Below are 22842 nucleotides of genomic sequence, written 5' to 3'. Positions count from 1 at the left end.
TTCAACTGCGCCACTGATGTCGACACTTCCTTGAGTATGTTTTTATTTACTTCAGCTTCATTTGGCGCAGTTAAGGCGTGTACACCTTCTTTTACACTGAACCAGTGCCTACCTAATAGAGATAAGTAATAAAACAAAAAATAACAACAATGAAACCACACGATTTACACTAACAAATGACCACTACTACTAACAAACCACTAATGGCGAACATTTTCACCATTGCAAGTTTTCTTATGTATACCACCATTAATATTTTTTTTAAAATAAGAAGTCATAACAGAGAATAAGAGTGCTCTATACTCACATATCATTGTGGTCTTTTTCATAAAATCATATTATATTAATGTGGTTATGGTAGCGATTTGTTTTCAGACTTGTAAAAGAGTTAAAAATATAAACTATTGATGATTGTATTATTACAATGATTTTTTAAATAATGTAAACACCCAACTTTGATCATAGTTTTCAGTTAACTGGAAAATAATTATTTAAAATTAAAAATTAAAACTTACCAGCTAAGGCCATAATTTGTAAAGCAAAACCATGTTATAAACAGGTGTCGCTGTTAATTTTTTTTTATTTCACAGAAAACTGTTGGTAAAACCCTAGGCAATTTTTTTTTACTTTTCATGTTCAAATCAATAACCTTAAACTCGATAAAACATTATTAAGGAAGAGCGATAGGAAACAAAAGACACCATCTTGGTTTCAACCGTTTTCAAGCCATTACCAATCTTCTGACGTTTATGGAGGATCGTTAAAGCACAGTATCTAATTTAATGGAATGCCTGAAGTTTATAGTGACTGACAGCTATAAATAGTTAACCATGAAAAGTCATTGGCGTCAAGTACTGTGTGGAAATTACTGAAACTGGAATAATATCCGCAACATACAATATCAATGTGATCTTTGAAAGTCTCTTACAATGTTATACACTTTTGACAAAAGTAAAAGTTGAAAATAACAAATTTTTTTAAAAAAATCGTTATGGCCAGAGTTGTACGCAGCGTTTAATTTTTTTTTTTAATTCTGACTTTTTGTTGGTAGGAATGAAATATATTTCAGGATTTGAAAAGGAGGTGTGTGGGATGTATAACCCTCCACCTGCGCGCGCCACTGGTTATAGCATGAAAACTGTTGCAACCCATAGGTAGAGAGACCTGCAAAATTCGCGGATTCATTCGGTGATAGGCTAGAATTCAAACACATATACCTCTTAGATAATTTTTCTATTGGCTTACTGTTCATCTGGACGAATCTCAACCAGTTATAAACCCTCAACCAAAGAAGGATCGGATCACAGACAAACCAGCTGGGATGACTCACAAGTCGGCAGCCAATGAACTTGCGTTATTTGCCCGAGTGTACAGGGTACATGCAGTCTATACTGAAGGCCATCGAAACCGCGAATCTTGCAGGTCTCTACCCAAAGGGCGTGCTTCACTCGTAGCGCAGGACGGGAGGCCTGCGGGGCCGTCTCCACGCACCGGCCATGCTGGCGATGCACACGACCCTGCCATGGGACTCCCTGATGAGCGAGAGGAACGCCTTGGTGACGCGCACCATGCCGAACGTGTTCACCTCGAACACCTTGTACACCATCTCCATGGAGGTCCACTCCACCTCGCCGCCGCTCAGGATGCCGGCGTTGTTGACCACTGCCCACATGTCTGCTCGGGCACAATGGCGAGCGCACCGACTGTAGCACGGCTCCGGAATCTACTTTAGTGATGGGTAGGGACACCTGTATTTCGCGAATACATTTCGTGTCAAGGTATGTCACAAAACACCATTGGCTGTGTTCGTAAAGTTGGGGGGGGGGGCAAATAATGATTTTGATGTCATGTAAACCCATTCCCCTCTTACTAAGACCGGGGGTCCGGGGGTCCTCCACAGGAAAATTTTGATTTTAAAAGTGCAAAATAGCGCTTTTTAAGAAGTTTTTGTATCTAACCATTGGATACATTGATGTTAAAATTATTATTGTTTCCTAAAGATAAAATTTGATGAGTGAAGAATTTACAAATAAAGTTGGGCAGAACAATATTATAAAATAAAAATATCATGGTCTAGAAAGTTGGGGGGGGGGGGGGGAGACAGTCCCCTCCACCCAAATATTCAGGGGGACACGTCCCCCCTGTCCCCCCCGGTTCCTACGCCCCTGCAAAACACTGTAGCTTTTCTTAGAGTAGTTGCGAATCGTGTGCGTGCAGCAGTACGGTATCCACATTCCCATTGGCCCCGTCAAGTGCGGTAAAACACCTCTCGCCGACCACAGCCAATAACTACAAGAAAAATACTACGGTATTTTGCGATGTACCTAGACACGAAATGTATTCGCGAAATACAGGTGTCCCTAGTGATGGGTCGAATCCCAGCTTTCTCGAATTACAATCCCAAAGAGTACCTCGAATATACCCTTAGAATCCGAATATAGGTGTCAAACATAAATTATGTACCATAAATGAAAAATATTAACTAAGGAGGTGGAACATTCTACCTTCTGAATGTTAGTTTCACAAACTATTGAATCGCTTTTTTTTAAAAAAAGGCATCGGTCATAGGAACCAAACTTTACTGAAAATATAGCTTCACTAAAAAATGTGTTACATTTTACCCTCCTTCACCATGTATGGCACGATTTGGAAACAGTCATTAATATAATGTAAATATAGATTTCTACAGAATTTTGAAAATAATAAAATGATGCCCTTTTAACACAAAAAACATATTCCTACCAGAAATCAGATCAAAACAACAACATTCACTATAAAATTATATTACCGTTGTCTCAAAATACCCATGTAAAGTGCCATTAAATATTAAACAGTATAGACATGGTGTATGACAATTTTTCTTTAATAAATTCACGTTAAGCATCACATAATATAACACTACTCGTCATTGTCTTTATCAGACACTGGCCCATCCAAAAGGTCTTTGTACAGTCGAGACTTCTCCTCCGGTACATACTGTATCAGACGTCTAATATCACTCACTTTGTTTGAGTGCAGAGGAATTTTCAAAACTCATCCTGTATTTTGAATGCATGTAACTACCCACACGATGCTCTGACCGATGCCCTTCCTACACCAATCATTAGGTCTACGTTTTGTGATCGGGACGAAACATATAACTGAAAATCGTCAATATACTGACTTATGCCCTTTAAAAACAAAGCGATTCTATTACTTCATTGTCATTAATTAGTTGCATGAAAAATTAAGTTATTTATTTATTACACCAAGTAAGTATAACTTCTAAAGAGCGTACACAAATACACACACACTTTTTTTTAATAAAAAAAATCGGCCTACTTTAATCTACTAAAATTGTATTTTTTACACACACTAACTTCTGTCTTATTATTTTGTTTAAAGTAGGTATATCTACCGGGTTCGGTTTCAAATGGCCGAACAAACTGTTTCTGTGTTAACCCAGCCAATTTTTTTTTCTGCCAGTATCGTTTTAACCACTATATTAAATAACTAGATAAAAACTCAGTCTCCAGAATCAATACGCATTGTAATTTTATATATCCTAGCACATGTTAAAAGTTAAAATACCTTGTCAAAATGAAGGTATGAGAAAAAAATCAACATACATAGTAAATATGATTCTTTTATTTTACTTTATTTTCTCTAATATTTTTCCTCGAATCTTTTGGTTTGATAGTATTTAGGGATTTGACTAGCCCATTCCTAGTACATATATATTTGTTTACTTAAATAATTAAATATTATTTTTTTAACTTTATTTTCATCAAAATTGCATTAAAGTACAAAAGATAACTATCTAAGACCATAAATTTGTATACATTTTCAGGCCAACCTCTGAATTATTAATTGTCATGTTTTACATATAAATATATATATACACAAAATAAACACACGTTTTTTCGGATATTAACTTCAATTACATGTTTATAAACGTATCCACATATTTTACAGTGTACCTAGCTTGAAAAAAAAAACTTAGTTTGCAGCCTGAGGTAGCTAGATAGCTAGAAGCTGAGTGTCGCTATCATGCACGGTACCTTTGTCGCCGATGGTTTGCTTGACGTATTCGACGGCCCTGCGCACGTCCTCGTCCCTGGTGACGTCCAGCGGCACGACGTGGAGGCGGCTGGAGGCGGCGGCCTTGAGCTGCGCGGCACCGGCGCCCTCAGGGAACAAGCAGCCGGCGTACACCGTCACTCCCAGCGCGTCCAGGCGCTTGGCGCACATGTGGCCGAACCCCGAGTCGCATCCTGCAAGCACACGCCGCTCCCCGTCACTCTGGCCGCCCGTCAACTACACTCTTGCCACCCGTCAACTACACTCTGGCCAACCGTCAACTACACTCTGGCCACCCTTCAACTACACTCTGGCCACCCGTCAACTACACTCTGGCCAACCGTCAACTACACTCTGGCCACCCGTCAACTACACTCTGGCCACCCGTCAACTACACTCTGGCCACCCGTCAACTACACTCTGGCCAAGTGTCAAATACACTCTGGACATCCATCAACTACACTCTGGACATCCATCAACTACACTCTGGCCACCCGTCAACTACACTCTGGCCACCCGTCAACTTCACTCTGGCCACTCGTCTCAACTACACTCTGGCCATCCGTCGAGTACACTCTGGCCACTCGTCAACTACACTCTGGCCACCCGTCAACTACACTCTGGCCATCCGTCAACTACACTCTGGCCACCTGTCAACTACACTCTGGCCACCTGTCAACTACACTCTGGCCACCTGTCAACTACACTCTGGCTTACCGTCAACTACACTCTGGCCACCCGTCAACTACACTCTGGACATCCATCAACTACACTCTGGCCATTCATCAACTACACTCTGGCCACCCGTCAACTACACTCTGGCCACCCGTCAACTACACTCTGGCCACCCGTCAACTACACTCTGGACATCCATCAACTACACTCTGGCCATCCGTCTACTACACTCTGGCCACCCGTCAACTACACTCTGGCCACCCGTCAACTACACTCTGGCCACCCGTCAACTACACTCTGGACATCCATCAACTACACTCTGGCCATCCGTCTACTACATTCTGACCACCCGTCAACTACACTCTGGCCACCCGTCAACTACACTCTGGCCACCCGTCAACTACACTCTGGACATCCATCAACTACACTCTGGCCATCCGTCTACTACACTCTGGCCACCCGTCAACTACACTCTGGCCACCCGTCAACTACACTCTGGCCAAGCGTCAACTATACTCTGGCCAAGCGTCAACTGACACTCTGGCAAACTGTCAACTGACACTCTGGCCTTGTGTTCTGATTTGAAAATGGTTGAAAATATAAGCATATTGTAGCAAAACAGTTATTTTTTAAACAATAGATATGTGTTTGCACACAATTAGATTTGATTATGATGGTTTATTCGATGTATTGTGATAGTTCTAGGCTGGAGCAGTGGCGGATCCAAGGGAGGGTACCAGTGGCAAATGCCCCCCCCCCCCAACCACCCCAGAAAAACCAGTTGTCTGCTACATTTATATTGCCGACAAAAATGATTGTTTCTGAAACCAATAAAATATTTTAATATAATTAATGAATTTCTTGTGGAATAATAAAATCTGGTGGTTGGATGTTATGTGTAGTGTGAGTAGATTAAATACAAATTTAGTAATTTCAAGACATTTTTTGCTCTGGCTTCTCTGAAGCTGCGGATCAGCCACTGGGCTGGAGTGGGTAACCTGTTATGAGGACGGCCTTGCGCTGCAGGTCGGGCAGCAGCCGGCGGGGCAGCAGGTTGACCGCCAGCTTGACCAGCAGGTCTCCGGCAGCGGCCGCCAGCACCAGCAGCCCGGCGTCCACGAAGAGGCTGGGGTAGAAGCTGGTCGTCAGCTGCTTCATGAGGAGCCAGGCGGCCGCCGTACAGGCGCCGAACAGCGGCCAGCTGTACCTCATGGCTTCCTGCCGGCAACCATTCGCTCCAGCACAGTTCCTTTCGAGATCAGAACTCCTCCTTCGTCTTTCAGTTCTGAAGGAAAATTGACTGATATTGCTCAAGAAAAGAAAACTTAAACATTATACTCTTTTATTATTGACGTGACAAAGTCTAATAAATCGATGAACGCGGGCTGCACGCAAGAAAAAGTGTCCCCGTTACGCACATTGTCCCGTTACGCTGTGTCCCGTTACGCTCATTGTACGCTTGCGCCGCATCTATCTCTCTTCCACTCTATTGGAAAAAAAACCATCGATTTTGCTTTTTTCGAGGCACATTAAACTTGAAACACTCCCATTCGTTTCCTATTTTTCCTATCGTCGTCCTATCCTTAACAGAATAACACAGATTGGAAGAACATGTATAAAATTTATAGTTAAAATAATCTCTTCGTTAAAGTAACAAACATATTTGAATTAATGAGTGCAAATAAAAGTAAATTTATCAATTAAACTGTAGATATCATTTCACTCCTTCTTTGTATCCATACAAAATAGCGATAATTCAATAAAAATGGTTCAATTTTATTCATAAAAGTATGCAATCATTTCATCAATGTTTTTTTATGACGTTGTCACGTTAAACTATCATCCGTAAACCGACTTTACAGACAACCAATTTTTTTTAATGTTTTTAATACTTTTGTTCTTAAATCAATTGTTTGATGATTTCATTAAAACCAGTCATAGATACATATATATTAAAGTTATTAAATAAATGAAACACACATGTCAAGTTTGTACGAAGTAATACAGTAACACGTGCAAACCTGGCATTAGAAATAGAATTCTTGCCGCATGTCGGGCTGCAATAAAGAGGAAATACATTATTGAAGCCCACTACGAATTACAATTATCCTTCCAAAATAATTTCTCTGCAACATTATGTACTTTTTGTTTTTGTAATTTTCTTACTCTGAAATATATATATATATATATTTTAAATGGTGGAAGGGATTGGACCGGTCCCCACACACCTCCCCAATGGCTACGTCTCTGGCTGTTAGAACATCTGCGTCAAAAATAACTCTCGTGCAAGGTCACAAAAAGAAAGTGCGTGTTTGTGTTAGAGTTAGTGCGGCGGGATGATAAGCGCGACGCTCGCTGGTGCTTTTAGTGCGGTATCGCCTCTAAGCACAAGGCTCTGAACATGCGCGCGCGGTCTTCTCGTCGTGAGTAGGTCAAACATTATGTTTGTGAGTGGTGACCATAACATTACACGGCGGAGAAATGAAGATACAAGGTGCAATGAAAGTCCCACTGGGTGCTTTCAAATAATCTGAAAACACGTGTTTCAGCCATTTTTAACTCTCCTAAAAAAAAGACAGTTTCAAAATAGAAATACTCCTCAGCCCTCGGCGTTTTCGTAAATGCTTTTCGTAAATCAGACACCACTCGGATGTCTTGAGCCGTTTTCAAATAGCGTTGATTTTCCTGAAGCTCTGCACACCGTATGTGTGCCTGTGATGGCGGGTAGTGGGGGGGGGGGGGGGGAAGAGGGTAAATGAAGGCAGGAGAAACACCAAATGTGAAAATGTGAAGTTTTATATGTAACCCGCTAGAAAACAGGGACCACTGTACTGAAATGAATACCATCGTTGTAACGATAAACTCTGGGCGAACTATAAACGCTGACAGCGCAGTAGCGTCCACTTAGCGCCACTTGGCGACCACTATAATATAACCCGATATATTTTTTTTAATGTGAGTGGCTCATTTGGTGACAGACTACAAAATGTGCCTAACCATAGAACTCAAAGTTTTTAAGACTTTTCACTGTAAAATCATTAAACCATCCAGGCTGAGCCATGTCGCAGTGGTGGTGTTTCGCTCTGCATACCAGCAGGCATCTTCTGAGCTGAGTATCAAATGTGCAACTGACAACAGAGTCAACAGGAAAATCACCGTCCACCCGAATAAAACCCCGTCCCAGAAAACTTCACCAGCGCAGTCATGTTCGTTTGACAAGTTCGATGACTTGTGTTTCCATAAAAACATTTTGCTTACAGGGCGGGTTCTAATATATTTTGGACTTTGGATGCAATCAGCCAATCAAAATCGTGCCTAGCAAAAACGTAAATGACGTCTGTTACGGTCACAACTTATCTTCAAAATGGAAAAAAAAAACACATGGATTATTAAATATGTTATAACGATGAAATAGCTAAAATTATAATATTTTTAATGTGGTTTGCGAAATTATTTCAGTTACAAAAATCTGTTAGAATAACTTCAAAATCACTGGAAAATTATTTTATTATTTAACAAATATTAATGTGAGTTAAATTTATAACTTTTATTAGAAATTTTAAAATAAAAAAAGCATTAAAATTTAAAAATTTCCATCCAGATTTATGTTACATGATTAAATTTCAAAATGAGATTAGCATTGAAACGTTTCGGATAATTTAGACCAAAAATAAACTTTGATAGTGTGATATGACTTTTTCAATATTTGAGATAATTTAATGGAAAATATTGGAAGACATTACAATCCCTCCAAATCTATTGTCAAATATGGAGACAAAAATTTGATAGTGTGAAAGGAAATTAAGACGAAATTAAAAAAAAAATATATTTTTTCCTCAAGCAATCGAAGCCCATTATTTGTCAGTCGTATTTTAATAACATCCTGTATATATGCCAGTGTAATTAATTATTGCAGGTGATATGCAAATTTCAATGGTCAATGACTACTCAGTGGCTTGTCTTGGAGGGGAATGGGAGACCTTGATTCGGTAATACCTGCTGCATATTGTTTAACACTTGTCACTCTTGTCATTTTTTTCTCCCTGTCAGTTGGCTTCAAGCCAATGGGGGTCGAGGGTTCACGGACGCCTGCTGAACGATTCGCACCTCATGCTGGACGGTTATATGCCTGTCATGCTTGGCGGGTGGTCACTCTGTACTGGCAGGGACAGACCCCGCGTGCAAACTGCGCGGTGCCAACATTGAACGGCATACTTGCCAGGATAACCAACTGCCAAGACCTTCGAGAGGGTGTGGCAAGAGTAAGTATGAAGAGGGGTGCTGTCACAACTTAGAAAAACACAAGATATAATCTTCTAAGTTATGTATTTTCTAAGTTGTGTGTTTCTAAGTTACGACGTTTCTAAGCTGTGTGGTTCTGCGTTGCGTGTTTCTAAGTTGCGTGTTTCCAAGTTATGACAGTTCTAAGTCGTGAGTTTCTTAATTGTGATAATTCTAAGTTATGACTTTCTACGTTACGACGTTTCTAAATTGTGTGATTCTGTGTTGTGTGTTTCTAAGTTACGTGTTTCTAAGTTATGACAGTTCTAAGTTGTGTGTTTCTACGTTGTGATAGTTATAAGTTACGAAGTTTCTAAGTTGTGTGATTCTGCGTTGCGTGTTTCTAAGTAACATGTTTCTAAGTTATGACAAATCTAAGTTGTGTGTTTCTAAGTAGTGGTAGTTCTAAGTTATGACTTTCTAACTTACGACGTTTTTAATTTGTGTGATTATGCGTTGTGTGTTTCTAAGTTACGTGTTTCTAAGTTATGACAGTTCTAAGTTACGTGGATTTTTTTCGAGATTTCTAAGTTATGACTGTTCTAAGTTGTGTGTTTCTAAGTAATGTGTGGTTCCCGGTATAAGAAAGTGGGGAGGAGGGTTGATGTAAAGATGTTTTACACTGCTTGGGTCTACCCTGATATGTCGAAAATTCATAGGAAACCTTACAAGTATTGCGATACGCACAGACCACGTTCAGAGTTATGGCCACGGTAAAGTTTTAGAGATTTTTTTTGACGTGAAAACGTTTGATAAATTGATGAACGATGGCTGCACGCACGAAAAAGTGTCCCGTTACGCATATTGTCCCGTTACGCTGTTTCCCGTTACGCTCATTGTACGCTTGCGCCGCATCTATCTCTCTTCCACCTCGATTGGAACAACCATCGATTTGACTTTTTCGAGGCACATTAAACTCGAAACACTCCCATTCCTTTCCTACTTTTTCTATCATCGTCCTATCCTTAACAGAAAAAACACAGATTGGAAGAAGTTAAATAGCAAACATGTATAAAAGTTATAGTTAAAATAATCTCTTCGTTAAAGTAATAAACATATTTGAATTAATGAGTGCAAATAAAAGTAAATTTATCAATTAAATTGTAGATTTATTTTCACTCCTTCATTGTATCCATACAAAATAGTGATAATTCAATAAAAATGATTCAATTTTATTCATAAAAGTATGCAATCATATCATCAATGTTTTGTTATGACGTTGTCACGTTAAACTATCGTCCGTAAACCGACTTTACAGACAACCAATTTTTCTATCTTCGCCTTTTAATTCATACTTCAAAATAATTTTGTCGGCCCATCCCGAGCCGCTGGGATGTCCGGTGGTCGCAGACACATCGCGCCCACGTGGCGAGACACCAGTGTATGATAGGGTGACCAAATCATAACCTTGAAAAAACGGGACACATCCAGGGTTTGGGGGCGATACCCTCCAGCTAAAGGGGTGTCCGAGGTGCCTCCAATGAGACGTAATCATTGAAACATGCTCTTTTTTGCTAATTTGAGACCTATAATTCTTTTTCAATTTACCTATGAATATGTAATTCAATTTAAATTGTGAGGCATATAATAAATAAAAACAATAATTTTGCAGTGAATACTTATTTATTATAAGTATGTCTGACATACTTTAAAACATAATTAAACAAGGTAACTAAAATGCGTGAGTTCAACTGTCGAGAAGAGGGGAAGACGGTCCGAGGAGAGGCGCGACAAAAGTGTATCATCAACCCAACGTAAATACGGGACATTTAGGCGTCCCGGGAGACTTTTTCGGGACCCCGTGTACGATCGTTAAAAGACGGGACAATCCCGTTTATACGGGACGTTTGGTCACCCTAGTGTATGAGAGAGTCGGTACTCCAGCAAGCCTGGGTTCCGTACTCCACGTTGATTATTCATTTTGCATTTTCTCGCCATTACTTTTGGTCTAAGGGATTCTTTCTGTAATTTTAACACCATTCCCAGGGTCATATATATATATATATTTAAATAATTAATCTGATCACTCACTAGACTGCAGTAAGGTATGCCCGTGCTAGCGATTGAACCCTTGTTACTGGCGGCCGTCTGCGAGAGAAGCTTCCGCACTGGGTGGCTGTGATTGGTGTGCCGACTGCGGAACACAGACAGTGCTTCAATGGTCTACCACCACACAGCTGGTCTGAGAATATTTTCGCGAAAAGTACAGGGCCCTAACTATATATCTCTTGCATACAGTGTTCTGTCAAAAAAAAAATTTTTTTTCAACAGTTTTTTCTTGTGTAATATAATAGATGGAAAAGTCTTGCAAGTGTTGGTAATGAATATCACTACACCAATCATATTACACTTAGTAAATATCCGTTGAAAACATTTGTGACAGACCAAATAATGCCTTTTTTTTTGCCCTCGCCGGGTTAGGTCACCGAGCTCTATTACGTAAGTGCTATTTTAATTAGTATTTAATAAAAAAAGAAATTTAATATTTTATAAATTCCACATTTTTTAATTTTTTGGATTATAATTACGAATTTTCACTATGGTGGACAGTTATATAGCGTATTTTTTCTCTGTAAGAAATCAGAACACCATTTAAGAGCCTCTATTAAAAAAATAATTTTGCTTCTTTTTACACAGTTTAAGTAAAAGCTATTATCTTCGTTTAGTTTTTTTAAGAGAACACTTCTTTGTTTTTATATTTAGTATTTATTTTTATTTGTTTAAGTAATCTATTTTTTTTAATCTGTGGTTACGTGTAAGACGAATAGGCGTCCATGCCTTATCTGCGCCACATGTAAAAATAAAAAGAATAAATAAATAAAATACAGTCCTTTTAACCTGTTTCCAAACGGCTGGACAGAAGGGGGGAAAAAAGAGGCTTCCACTCAGTCGTTACGCAACTAATCTGTCTCTCCTCCTCCTCCTCCTCCTCCTCCTCCTCCTCCTCCTATATGATATATATATATATATATCATTATACCTCCTTCCTTCTTCAAGCACCATCCCAGAAACCGGTTCCTCGAGTTCAAAAGTCCAAGCAGTGTGTGTGTGGCTTTCAAGGTCACGTGACTCCACCCACTCTCCTGGCCGAAACGTGGTGATCCATGTCGAGTAAGTAAGTACAGTGCTTTATCATTAGAGACCAGAAAAATTCGCGAGTTCATTTCGCGATAGGCTAAAATACAAATAGTTATACCTCAATGCAGCCTCTGTTATTGGCTCACAACTCACCTATATGACTCTGGGCCAATGAGAAACACCCAACCAAAGCTGTATCGAATCACAGGCTGCAACGTTGGGATGTCTCACAAGACAGCAGCCAATGAGTGGGTCACATGTGACCGAGTGTACGTAGAACTATGGAGTTCATCCTACAGGTCACTGAACCCACGAATTTTTCCGGTCCCTATTTATCATGTTATCTGAACACGTTTGATTTTCTAAAGCAACCACGAAGAGGGGGAAAAGGTCTCTGCCCGCTACTGCACGTCATCAAATACAACCATAGCCAGGCCCCGTCAAAGCAGAGAATCAGAAGCGTAGTTCCGCGAATTGATCTCACGTTGAAAGTCCTGAGACTACCTTTCATTCGTTTCAAAACTCAAGTTTTAAGCTTTCTTTAAATATATATATTTAAAAAAAAAACCTAATCTCATTCTTTGTAGATACCGCAATGAAAATTCTTATAATGGCACTGAATAAAAATGGTTTGCTCCAGAGGAACATTGCGTCAAAAAGCCACTGTATTAACGTGAACATAATTTGAGATAAATATAACCTTAATTTTATTTCGCGTTAAAAAAATTACTAGTGCACATAAATGCCACAATACATAGGGATCAGAAAAAAATCGCGGATTCATTTCGCGATAGGCAAGAAATCACACTAGCTCGCCTTCACGTTGCTCCAGTGATTGGGCTACAGTTTACCTGAGGAACTCTGAGCCAATGGAAAACCCTCGACAGAAGACGTATATAATTACAAATATCTAAGCCAGTTAGATCTCATGGGTCAGTAGTCACACGTATTTAGGGGCATGCATATTTCACGGAATGATTCCGAGACAAAGTCAAAAGTTAAAATAAAATAATAAAAAAAACTGTAGCATCGTCTGTGTTTCGTGATTGGGTGAGTTTCAGGTACACGTCGACTGTTAAAACGCCAATCAACAGTAATTCAAGGTGGTAAGAAACGCGCCCTTAATGGCGTCGGTCAAATAAGGGAAAGAGTTATCTCGCAGACGGCCGCCAGTCACAAGAAAGAAACCGCTGGTGTGGGTAGGTATATCTCGTTGTAGTCTAATAGGCGTTAAAAAATTATTTTCGCGAAAAATTCCTGCTCCTACTAATATTTTTAACAACACATCGTCGTATTGTATTAATTGTATTAAATCATACCCATTTATAAACTATCCGAAAACTTTAAAAGACGCAGACGTTATGTGCATAGAAGCCCACGACGTCACGTTTTTACCAGCTTTCACATAGTGAAAGAAGAAAAAACTTTTTTTAAATCTAATTATTGTCAATTATCATGTGTTTTAGAGTTAAATTTAATTAATCGAAAGAAGCCCAGGGTAAGAAATATTTTTTTCTACTGTTTGAGAAGTAATCGACGAAACAGTTGATAAATTTCCAAAACTTAACCAGTCCATTTTTAATTATTGTGACACACTTGTTAACTTATAAGTTGATAGATGTAAGGAAGAAAAATAATATAATATATTTTATCTACCAGCGAAATTGAATAAAAATAACTGTAATAAAATATTTTTATTTTTATGGATTGTACTGTTTATAAAATAATTAAGTTCGCAGGCTTTCACGGCCATTATCTGAAGTAGCTTGGCTTCTGGGTTGTAGCCGCGTCCTTGGCGAATAATTCACCAATTATTATTATTCGCCAAGGACACGGCTACTTATAAAATAATTACTGTCAATATCAGTTTACCTGATGACACTGGCTGTTATTTCCTACGTTAAAATAAATGTATTACGGGAAGGTAATATGTTAGCTTTTTTAATTTAAAAAAAAGGGGGGGGTTCTGTAAAGTCGGTTTACGGACGATAATTTTATGTGATAACGTCATATGAAAACATTGATAAAAAATTGCATACTTTTTAATTTTCAAATATTTTTTACAGTTTTTGCAAATTTAATTTAAATGATTTGTTTAAATATAATCACGAACAATCAGTAATAGAAATAAACTGAAATCAAATCAATGTCAATAAATTGTTAATTAGAAATGACGAAATTGGACAAATAAATCAATTTTTTAAAATTGCTGCTTTTAAAAAGCCCGCCTTAACCTGTTTGATATTATAGAAGATTTTCTCGCACGGCGGTTGGCCGGTTCTTGCACGCTCGGCTCAGGCGGAACGTGTCAATGAGTCATGCTTTTTCGAGCGTGCAGCCGGCGTTCATCGATTTATAAGACGTTATCACGTCAAAAAAAATAAGTAAAATACCTAGTATTGTTTCAAGTTGTGTGGCTGGGGACGTCTTGCGACACTCGTGCTCTGTAAAAGACCGCAACTTGCTTGCGTGTTCTGCGTCTTGCGCTGTTGCGACGTGGCGACCCTCGTGTATATTAGCAACCACACACCACCGTGACGTCATCGTCTGCGTCCTCGGGGTAGCAACGGCGGATGGTGCAAGCGGCTTAAGGTCAGGCGCACCAGGTCCATTATAAATATTTGTTTTTTCTTTCCTGCTGCGCTCCATCGCCAGGAAGAAGACTGCTTTTTTACGACAACACGTGCCTGCCAGGTACATTCGCAAACACCGCGAAGCGATAACTTGGAAACTAAAATTGTAAAAGTGCACACAGCAGAAAAAAAAACATTGGATGTGAATAGAATACAAATAACGCATTTTGAACACTACTGTCGTCAATTGCTTGCTGCATTGATACCACTGACATTATTGACGTGAAAACATCTAATAAATCGATGAACGCCGGCTTCACGCACAAAAGTGTCCCGTTACGCACATTGTCCCGTTCCGCTGTGTCCCGTTACGCTCATTTTATATTATTCTTTGCTAACCTGAACCTCCTAATATTGCAACCGAGTCCGTGGCGTAATTCTGTTTTCATGCATTTCAATGTAACATTTTCATTGCTCTTTGCTAACCCGTTCCTCCTAGCATTGCTGCAGAGTCCGTGGCGCAAATATCTCTCTTCCACTCCATTGGAACAACCATAGATTTGACTTTTTCGAGGCACATTAAACTTGAAACACTCCCATTCGTTTCCTACTTTTCCTATCATCGTCCTATCCTTAACAGAATAACACAGATTGGAAGAAGTTAAATAGCAAACATGTATAAAAGTTATAGTTAAAATAATCTCTTCGTTAAAGTAATAAACATATTTGAATTAATGAGTGCAAATAAAAGTAAATTTAGCAATTAAATTGTAGATTTCATTTCATTCCTTCTTTGCATCCATACAAAATAGTGATAATTCAATAAAAATGATTCAATTTTATTCATAAAAGTATGCAATCATTTCATCAAGGTTTTGTTATGACGTTGTCACGTTAAGCTATCGTCCGTAAACCGACTTTACAGACAAACAATTTTTATTTTACACATCGTAAGCTGAATTGACGGCGATATCAGTCTCTGCTTTGAAACTTCGTTGGGTTCCTCCGTTTGTCGCCTAGTTTCTGTTTACTGTTATTGCCACAGCTGTCTCGTCGTTGTCATCTCACTGGTTTCGTCTTTCCTGTTGATATTGTTCTGACTTATTTCTTCCACTGAATTCTCTATGCTGTTTATGCATTTACAATTTTAAATCGGCTGATTTGGGCTTGTTTTTCTGTGTGCGTGTGTTTGTGTATTAATCTTTTGTTTGTCCGTTCTTCGGGTGTTTTTACGACACACATTAACAATGGCGTATGTCCAACATGTTTTAAATCATAAATATTACTGTATAAATGCAACTCAATTGCTAGCAATTGAAACAAAGTACTTCTTTTTTAATATAATTTAAAATGATAATTAAGTTAGGTGCTATCATATCTCATTTATGAAATAGATGGTGTGACTGAGGCCAACACACATATGTTCACACTAACAACTGCATTTACATTGTGCACTCAGCATATATTCAAGGATTAATAAACAAAGCGGTGGAGTTCGAAAATCGCAAAACGCAAAATGTGAATCTCAAACATTCGTAATAAATTCTGCCTGACAAGACTGGATCGCGTCACCATTTCTTACGCAAAAAAAAAGTTACGGGAAGTTTACAGATAGGCGTGAATGTCTCAGTGTCTCTGACTCACTTACCAAACAATGGTATTGCATTCATTGTCATGTCGTCGTATTGGTTTTAAGGTAACGCCTTTTTTTTTTTAAATTTTCCCCACCAGATCGGTGTTAAACGTCATCACCTTTTTTTTCTCTCTCTAAAGGGATGCATTTGTTCTTAGGGGCCCCGCCTACCTGGGTACACAACCATACAATGTTGTTGTCACAACTCAAATATATTTTCCCTATGTACGACTAGAAGACTGCGCGCCAGTCCACAGCGATTCCCGCCTCACTAACACAAAGTACCTACACTCCTGACTAGATCTAGCCCCTTAAGTATGTTTATATTTCCGTTCACTAGTCGCAACAATGGTAAATGCAAGAAAGAAGTTAATTTGTATTTACAGATATAAGAAATGCGTGTGTATGCGTGCGTGTGTGTATATATATATATATATTTTTTTTTTTTGGGGGGGGGGTCCCGTTTTCGAAATATATCTCTACAAATTCATCGCCTATACGGCGTGTCAGACCGAACCTAGTTGCCAGTGCGCATACATGATTTTTTTGGTACGCGCTTCTTCAGCTTTGAAGAAAAAGTGTTTTTTGGGAAAAGGAGGGGGGGGGGGGGCGGTTGGGTTGCGGTGACCTCAACCCGAATATGAGTCTTCTGCACAAGCGAGATTGCGACACTCTAGTCCTGTTTGCACAAGATCTGCGTTCTCTGGTGGCCTTTATACCCCCCCCCTCCCCCGCCATTTTCTCCTTCGTAGTCCCACCCCGCTAACAGGTTCGTTACGCAACTGGGTCGCAGCGTCCGTAGAGCTATGAAAAAAATAGAAGGAAAAAAGGGAACGTGCACGCGAATGTCAAAGGCATATTTTCCAGTGGAAATTTTTTAAGACCCAAAATTTAATTTGCGAACTATCGAAATTTACTGCGATTCGTATTACACAGCGCGTGCCATGTTTGCTTTTTTTTTCCGTCACTTTTACCTGAGGGCTTTTCCTGTAATTTTTTCAAATTAGATATTTTGAATTTTATGTTTTGTCTCGAATTTTCTCGACAGATAATTAGTAAATCTTTTATTAATAGCACTAAAAACAAGTAACGCGATTTTTCATTATTATCATCACTTGCGTCTCGTTTTACAACTTGAAAATAACGTTTTGTAACTAGCCTATCTGGTGAGAAAAAAAAATTGTGACACATACAAGAAGAGACATTGTAGACTATTCGCCAGTTGCACCATAAGAGTTCAGACGTGATCTCGAGTCGTTCCACCACGTGTTCTGTCGCACCGTTGAGTTGTGGGCGCTGAGCGAAGATCACTGGGAACTGCTATGTGATCCGACTCTCGGGTCGGTTCAAAGCAGTGATCTCGGATCGACACTGCGCCAGCAGACATGGCCGACATTTTCACGGACTTTACATGCAGGTTAATCTAAGCAGACGAAAATACTAAGAGTGTTATTTACGAAATTTAAGATGGTACACGTATAAAAAAACAATTCTCATCCATATTTTAATTTTTTGAAATGCTTTTTATTTTAGTTTAATATTTTATTTCGTCATGATTAATTTTCATATTAAATAGAAGCATATTTTTTTTAGTCAAATCCTATTCATATTTCCGTTTGCTTCGGTTTTTTTTTTTGCCAGTATTAATTTTCAGTCGTTATTAAAATTCAAAAGATGAGGCAGCGACTGTAAGTGTTACTATCTGTAGAGACCGGAAAAATTCGCGGATTCATTTCTCGATAGGCTAAAATACAAATAGTTATACCTCAGTGCTGCCTCTGCTATTGGCTCGCAACTCACCTGGATGACTCTAGGCCAATTAGAAACACCAAACCAAAGCTTTATCGAATCACAGGCTGCTACGTTGGGACGTCTTACAAGACAGCAGCCAATGAGTGGGTGACATTTGACCGAGTGTATGTATAACTATGGAGTTCATCCTACAGGGCACTGAACCCGCGAATTTTTCCGGTCCCTAACTATCTGTAGCAATCTCATCAAACATTTCCTCGCCGTGTCAAAATCGATTGTAGCGACTTCGTATCGTTCCAGCCCGCCAATGGAAATGCACCTGACATTTCTTCGACACTGCTGCCGCCTGTTGTCGCAGACTGAACATGTACGAGCTGCAGTTCGTGCGAACGAAGGTCGTGTTGTCCCGGTGGGTGTTCGCTGTCCGGAGCAACGTTTCGAGGAATGGCCGTTATTAGGGGCAGGCATTTTTCGCGAAAAGATCTGAACACTTATTAGACTGCAACAAGGTATACCCGCACCTGTGGTTTCTTCCTTGTGATTGGCGGCCGTCTAGCGAGAGAAGTCGTTGACTTATTTGACCGAGCCACGCAGGACGCGTTTACTTCCGCACTGAATCACTGTGATTGGTGTTGTTGCAATCGATATGTACCTGGGAGAAACTCACCCAATCACAAAACACAGACGGTGCTATGGTGTTTTAACTTTCATCTAGTCTCGAAATCTTTTCGCGAAATCTGCATGCCCCTAATCCATTAGCTCGTTCCCGTCTTTGAATATATATATATATATATTGTATAGAAGTCGCCAGCCCAGGTTAAAATTTCTAATACGGTTTTGAGCTAGTTGGTTAATTCACCGCCGCAATCGCCACCATCTCTAGGGCATCGACTTGTGGTGGTACCTAGCGGACAAGTGTCGAACTCTTCAAACACCCCTTCCCACTCCCGTTGAACGACCTTGAGCTGCAGTGAATGATAGATGGGGGTTGCGGGGAATGACAGCGGGCGACAGGGCTGCGCTCTAACGTGTAAATAACAACTAAGACGACACAGGGCGTTACGGCAGCGCATTGCAGCGGTGAAGTTCCCAAGTTGCTCATCATGCGCTTCTGAAAAACGTATAGTAAATCCTATCCACTCGCGACTTCTATACAGTATATATATTCAAAGTTGGTGGGATCGCGGGTCGAAGAGCAGAGTGGCGCAACTACTGCAAACGACGGGGACGGAATATTCCGTCACAACGCGTGACTCAGGTCCACATGACGAGGGCGCGAACATCGAGTCGCCTGTTCGAGTCTCCAGTGGCAATCTACCCTGTATAGAAGGAAACCTAACCCTCAATTCTGCTCCAGATATAGCCAATCACAAAAAAAAAAAAAAGAGGCACAACATATATACCCGAAAAATTGCACCTGAAAGCATAAATGCAGCGTGAACAACATAATTAATTTTACAAACACATAGCAAAGTGTGACAAGATTTACAAATCGCTGTCCATCTTTACGCGACGCTATTTTCCGAGTAATTTCCGTTTAAATAACGTACAATAAAAAATACAAAAGCGTAAAATTTCATACTGGTGGACCGTACTGTGTGAATTTAATATTTCTGGAATCAGATCGGAGACCTTTGACAGTTTGTTTTATTTGGATACATTCAAAAGGATTTCCTGTGGGGTAGTTTGTTGGTTTGAATTAGAAGCAAACTTCAAAATGATGTGACATCGCTGGCTATTTTATAGTTCAGGGAAAAAGGTCACGGTGTAAGATCTGGAAGATTACTGAGCCACTAAAGGATATAGTCTTTTCATCGCCCTGGGAAAAAATTGGGTTTGAAGGCCCCCCCCCCCCCCTTTTTTTTTACCAACGTCAATATTTTTTTTTATTCGTGTACATTATATGCAAACCAAATTTTTTTTTCATACCTTGTGTACTTAACATTTTATTTCACAACAGTAGTTAAAGAAATAATATAGTGTTCACAGTCCAATGGTCACAAAAAATAAATAGAAAAAAAATAACACTTAGTTATAATTCTGTAACTTTGAAAATAACAATATTGAAAAAATTATCTGTCAAAGAACTGAAACACCAAAACTTACTTTTTTACTGTTGTATTACCTAAATCCTACACGTATAAAAAATTTCAATAAAAACATGCATTTAAATTTAGGTAATTAGGACATACATACCGTATTCGCCTTATATTTCACACTTTTTGTAAGCTACAAACATATTGTCGGCCTATGCGCCCCCTCTAACCCCCCTTTCCCTCCTACCTTTTCCATCCCTATTATAGATCGTCCGTGGAACCCAATCCTCACATCAGGAGCTATTGGTTCATTGAACTCTCAGTATGCCACTTCGTGTCACGTGACACAGCGCAATTCGCGCTAACCTGATAGGACCTGATAGCTCTGAGTACAATGGCGGGTACGGCGATCGTGACATCCAAACGATGGCCAGAAAGCAGCAAATATGCTGACGCTGATCACAGCCACGCGCGTGGAAGTGACACTTCTGGAAACTGGAAGTTACTACAATCGATAAGGTAAGAGCCCGGCCCACTCCGCGCTGTTGCTACAAATAGAAGAAGTCGGGGTCGATAGTGTTCCAAGTCGATACGTGCTCGCGATAAAAACTGATTGCGCGACCCGGAAGCTCTCCAACACGAAGCACGGAACCGACCGGAAGCAAATATTTTAAAGTCTGCAAGCAACGAATGAAAACAAACATTCATTGCAAACACTTTCTGGACAAAACTTGAGACAACCACTGCAGTAATTTGTCCACACAACGTTACAATAATCTATGTTCTCAATCGTATGTATTCTAAGCATCACGCTCGAACGATTAAACAAGGAGAATTTTTTGTTTTGCGCATACTCCATCGCTCACAGGAAATGTGTCACGTGACATTTTTAACTCGATCACAGAAAAATATTTATACATAGTTTCCGTACACGGACATCTTCGTAAAAATTTAGAAATGGAAGCAGTTCTAAAAACTAAGAGGTCGTAGGTAAGTACTTAACGTTCGTAAAAACACAAAAACTTACCTAGTTGAATTTTACAACTTTTTCGGCGGTAAAAACATACTTATCGTATACACACAGAAAAAATTTCTGTACTTTTACAAAATATTCCTTTGGAAACCAGTTGCCAAGAAATATTTTATAGTAACACAAGAAATATATTGTAAAATGTACAACACATTACTGTTTTTTTTTGCATGTATGAAATACGTTTTTTCGATAATAATACGGAGTATTTCTTACGAAAACTGGCGCATAACTTTATATTTTAATTTATTTTCCATTCAAGCATATTTTTTACACCATGGAAAAGATAATCGAATACTATATAATGTGACTTTCTTTTTTTTATTATGCTCATTAATGTGCGCAGTTAATAATGGAAAGCTATTCAGGGAACGGTTTACAAATAAATTTTATATGTTGGAGGTACTGGGAGAACACAAAACATAAATGACCGGGCTAGAATCCGAACCCATTATTACTGCGAACACTATTTTGCAACGATAAAATGTGTTCATGTAAATATAAAAATTTACAAATATTTGTAATTTTACGTGAATATTTCTGTTCCATTAGCTAAAAAAAAATTTGACAGTGTAAGTGAAAGTCTGGCTGTTTGTATGTTCCAACGACTGTTGTCGCAGGAGGCCCACTTTACATAGCAACAGTCCGGGCAGCTGGTCAAAAACACCGCCAAAACACGCGCGGAACAAATCTTTACGCCCAAACAACACATTACCACACGTCAGCTCCTTCTTGTACAGAGCACACACATTTTTCTGACGCGTTGTTACCTCCATTTATTTCAAAGAAATCTTTTTACGACAGCGATAAAAATGTTTTATTTACGTTAGACGCTTCTTAGCGCTTAGTGTTCTCTTTTAAAGACACTATTTATTATTATGAATAAACCAGAGGTTCTGCTACAGTTTCCACAGCCGTATACCATACTTTGAACCACAAGTCGTGCACATGTTGTAATTATAACTTTTACTTCTAACATCCTATTTAAAATCACAGAGAATACTCTTGAGAATGTGTTCTTAAGAGAGAAAAAACAGTAAAAAGTTTGATTCAGGTGTTGTGGAAGAAAAAAAAAGGTAGAGAACTGATGCAGTTAAATTGGTGAAAAGTAATTTTTTGGGGGATAATTATATTGAAATTCATGTGACTATGTTAATTCGTACCCAATCTGGGCTGAAGGATATCGCGAACCGAGCTGGTTTCGTACAAAAAAAATAACAATAATGTTAGCCTCCAAATCTTTATTCTGAAACAATGTTTTCAGCTTGTACCTGCAGCTGAAGTATTGTCGGTGGAGTTCTGACTCGCTCTGAATCCCAGACACGCGCGCTCGTTGCGAGACTCGCTAATGGGCTCTCTCTCTCTCTCTCTCTCTCTCTCTCTCTCTCTCTCTCTCTCTCTCTCTCTGCGACGCCCGGACCGGACGCCACGGAAAACAAGCCAGGGCGAGGTTCCCGGAATAACAGCGCAGTCTGTCGCGGTGGCGTCCCTGAGCTGCGAGCCGGGTTCACACGGCAACAGTGGGTCGCGCGCGCAAGACTTGGCCGCCGTGTTTTCACAATAGCGCGTAGTACTGACCGTGTGCGCGGGACTGAGGTCGTGCGCATAGGAGGGAAGTTAATAAGGCTTGTTTTACTCGCCGACTCTTTTGCTCCCGAGGAGTTGTAAGAGTTGGGAGCAAAAGAAAAGAAAATAACGTAACATGTAGGCAAAAGCAGGCGTCTT

The 22842-nt window shown here is 39.6% G+C and overlaps 1 protein-coding gene across 1 annotated transcript in view; it reads right to left on the bottom strand.

Annotated features, from left to right (window-relative positions):
- Positions 1-22842, bottom strand: part of LOC134532671 (retinol dehydrogenase 16-like) — a 43242-nt gene that overhangs the window by 10411 nt on the left and 9989 nt on the right. Inside the window, exons 2-4 of the mRNA XM_063369359.1 lie at positions 5733-5952; positions 4041-4253; positions 1492-1674 (exon numbers count right to left, since the gene is read on the bottom strand). Coding sequence (XP_063225429.1) covers positions 1492-1674; positions 4041-4253; positions 5733-5946 — 610 coding nt within the window. The 5' untranslated portion in view covers positions 5947-5952. The remainder of the gene's footprint in view (positions 1-1491; positions 1675-4040; positions 4254-5732; positions 5953-22842) is intronic.

The sequence above is a fragment of the Bacillus rossius genome, chromosome 6 (assembly GCF_032445375.1).
Source record: "Bacillus rossius redtenbacheri isolate Brsri chromosome 6, Brsri_v3, whole genome shotgun sequence".
Classification (NCBI taxonomy): Eukaryota; Metazoa; Arthropoda; class Insecta; order Phasmatodea; family Bacillidae; genus Bacillus; species Bacillus rossius.
The sequence above is the reverse complement of the archived record's forward strand: the minus strand, read 5'-3'. Positions and strand labels throughout refer to the sequence as shown.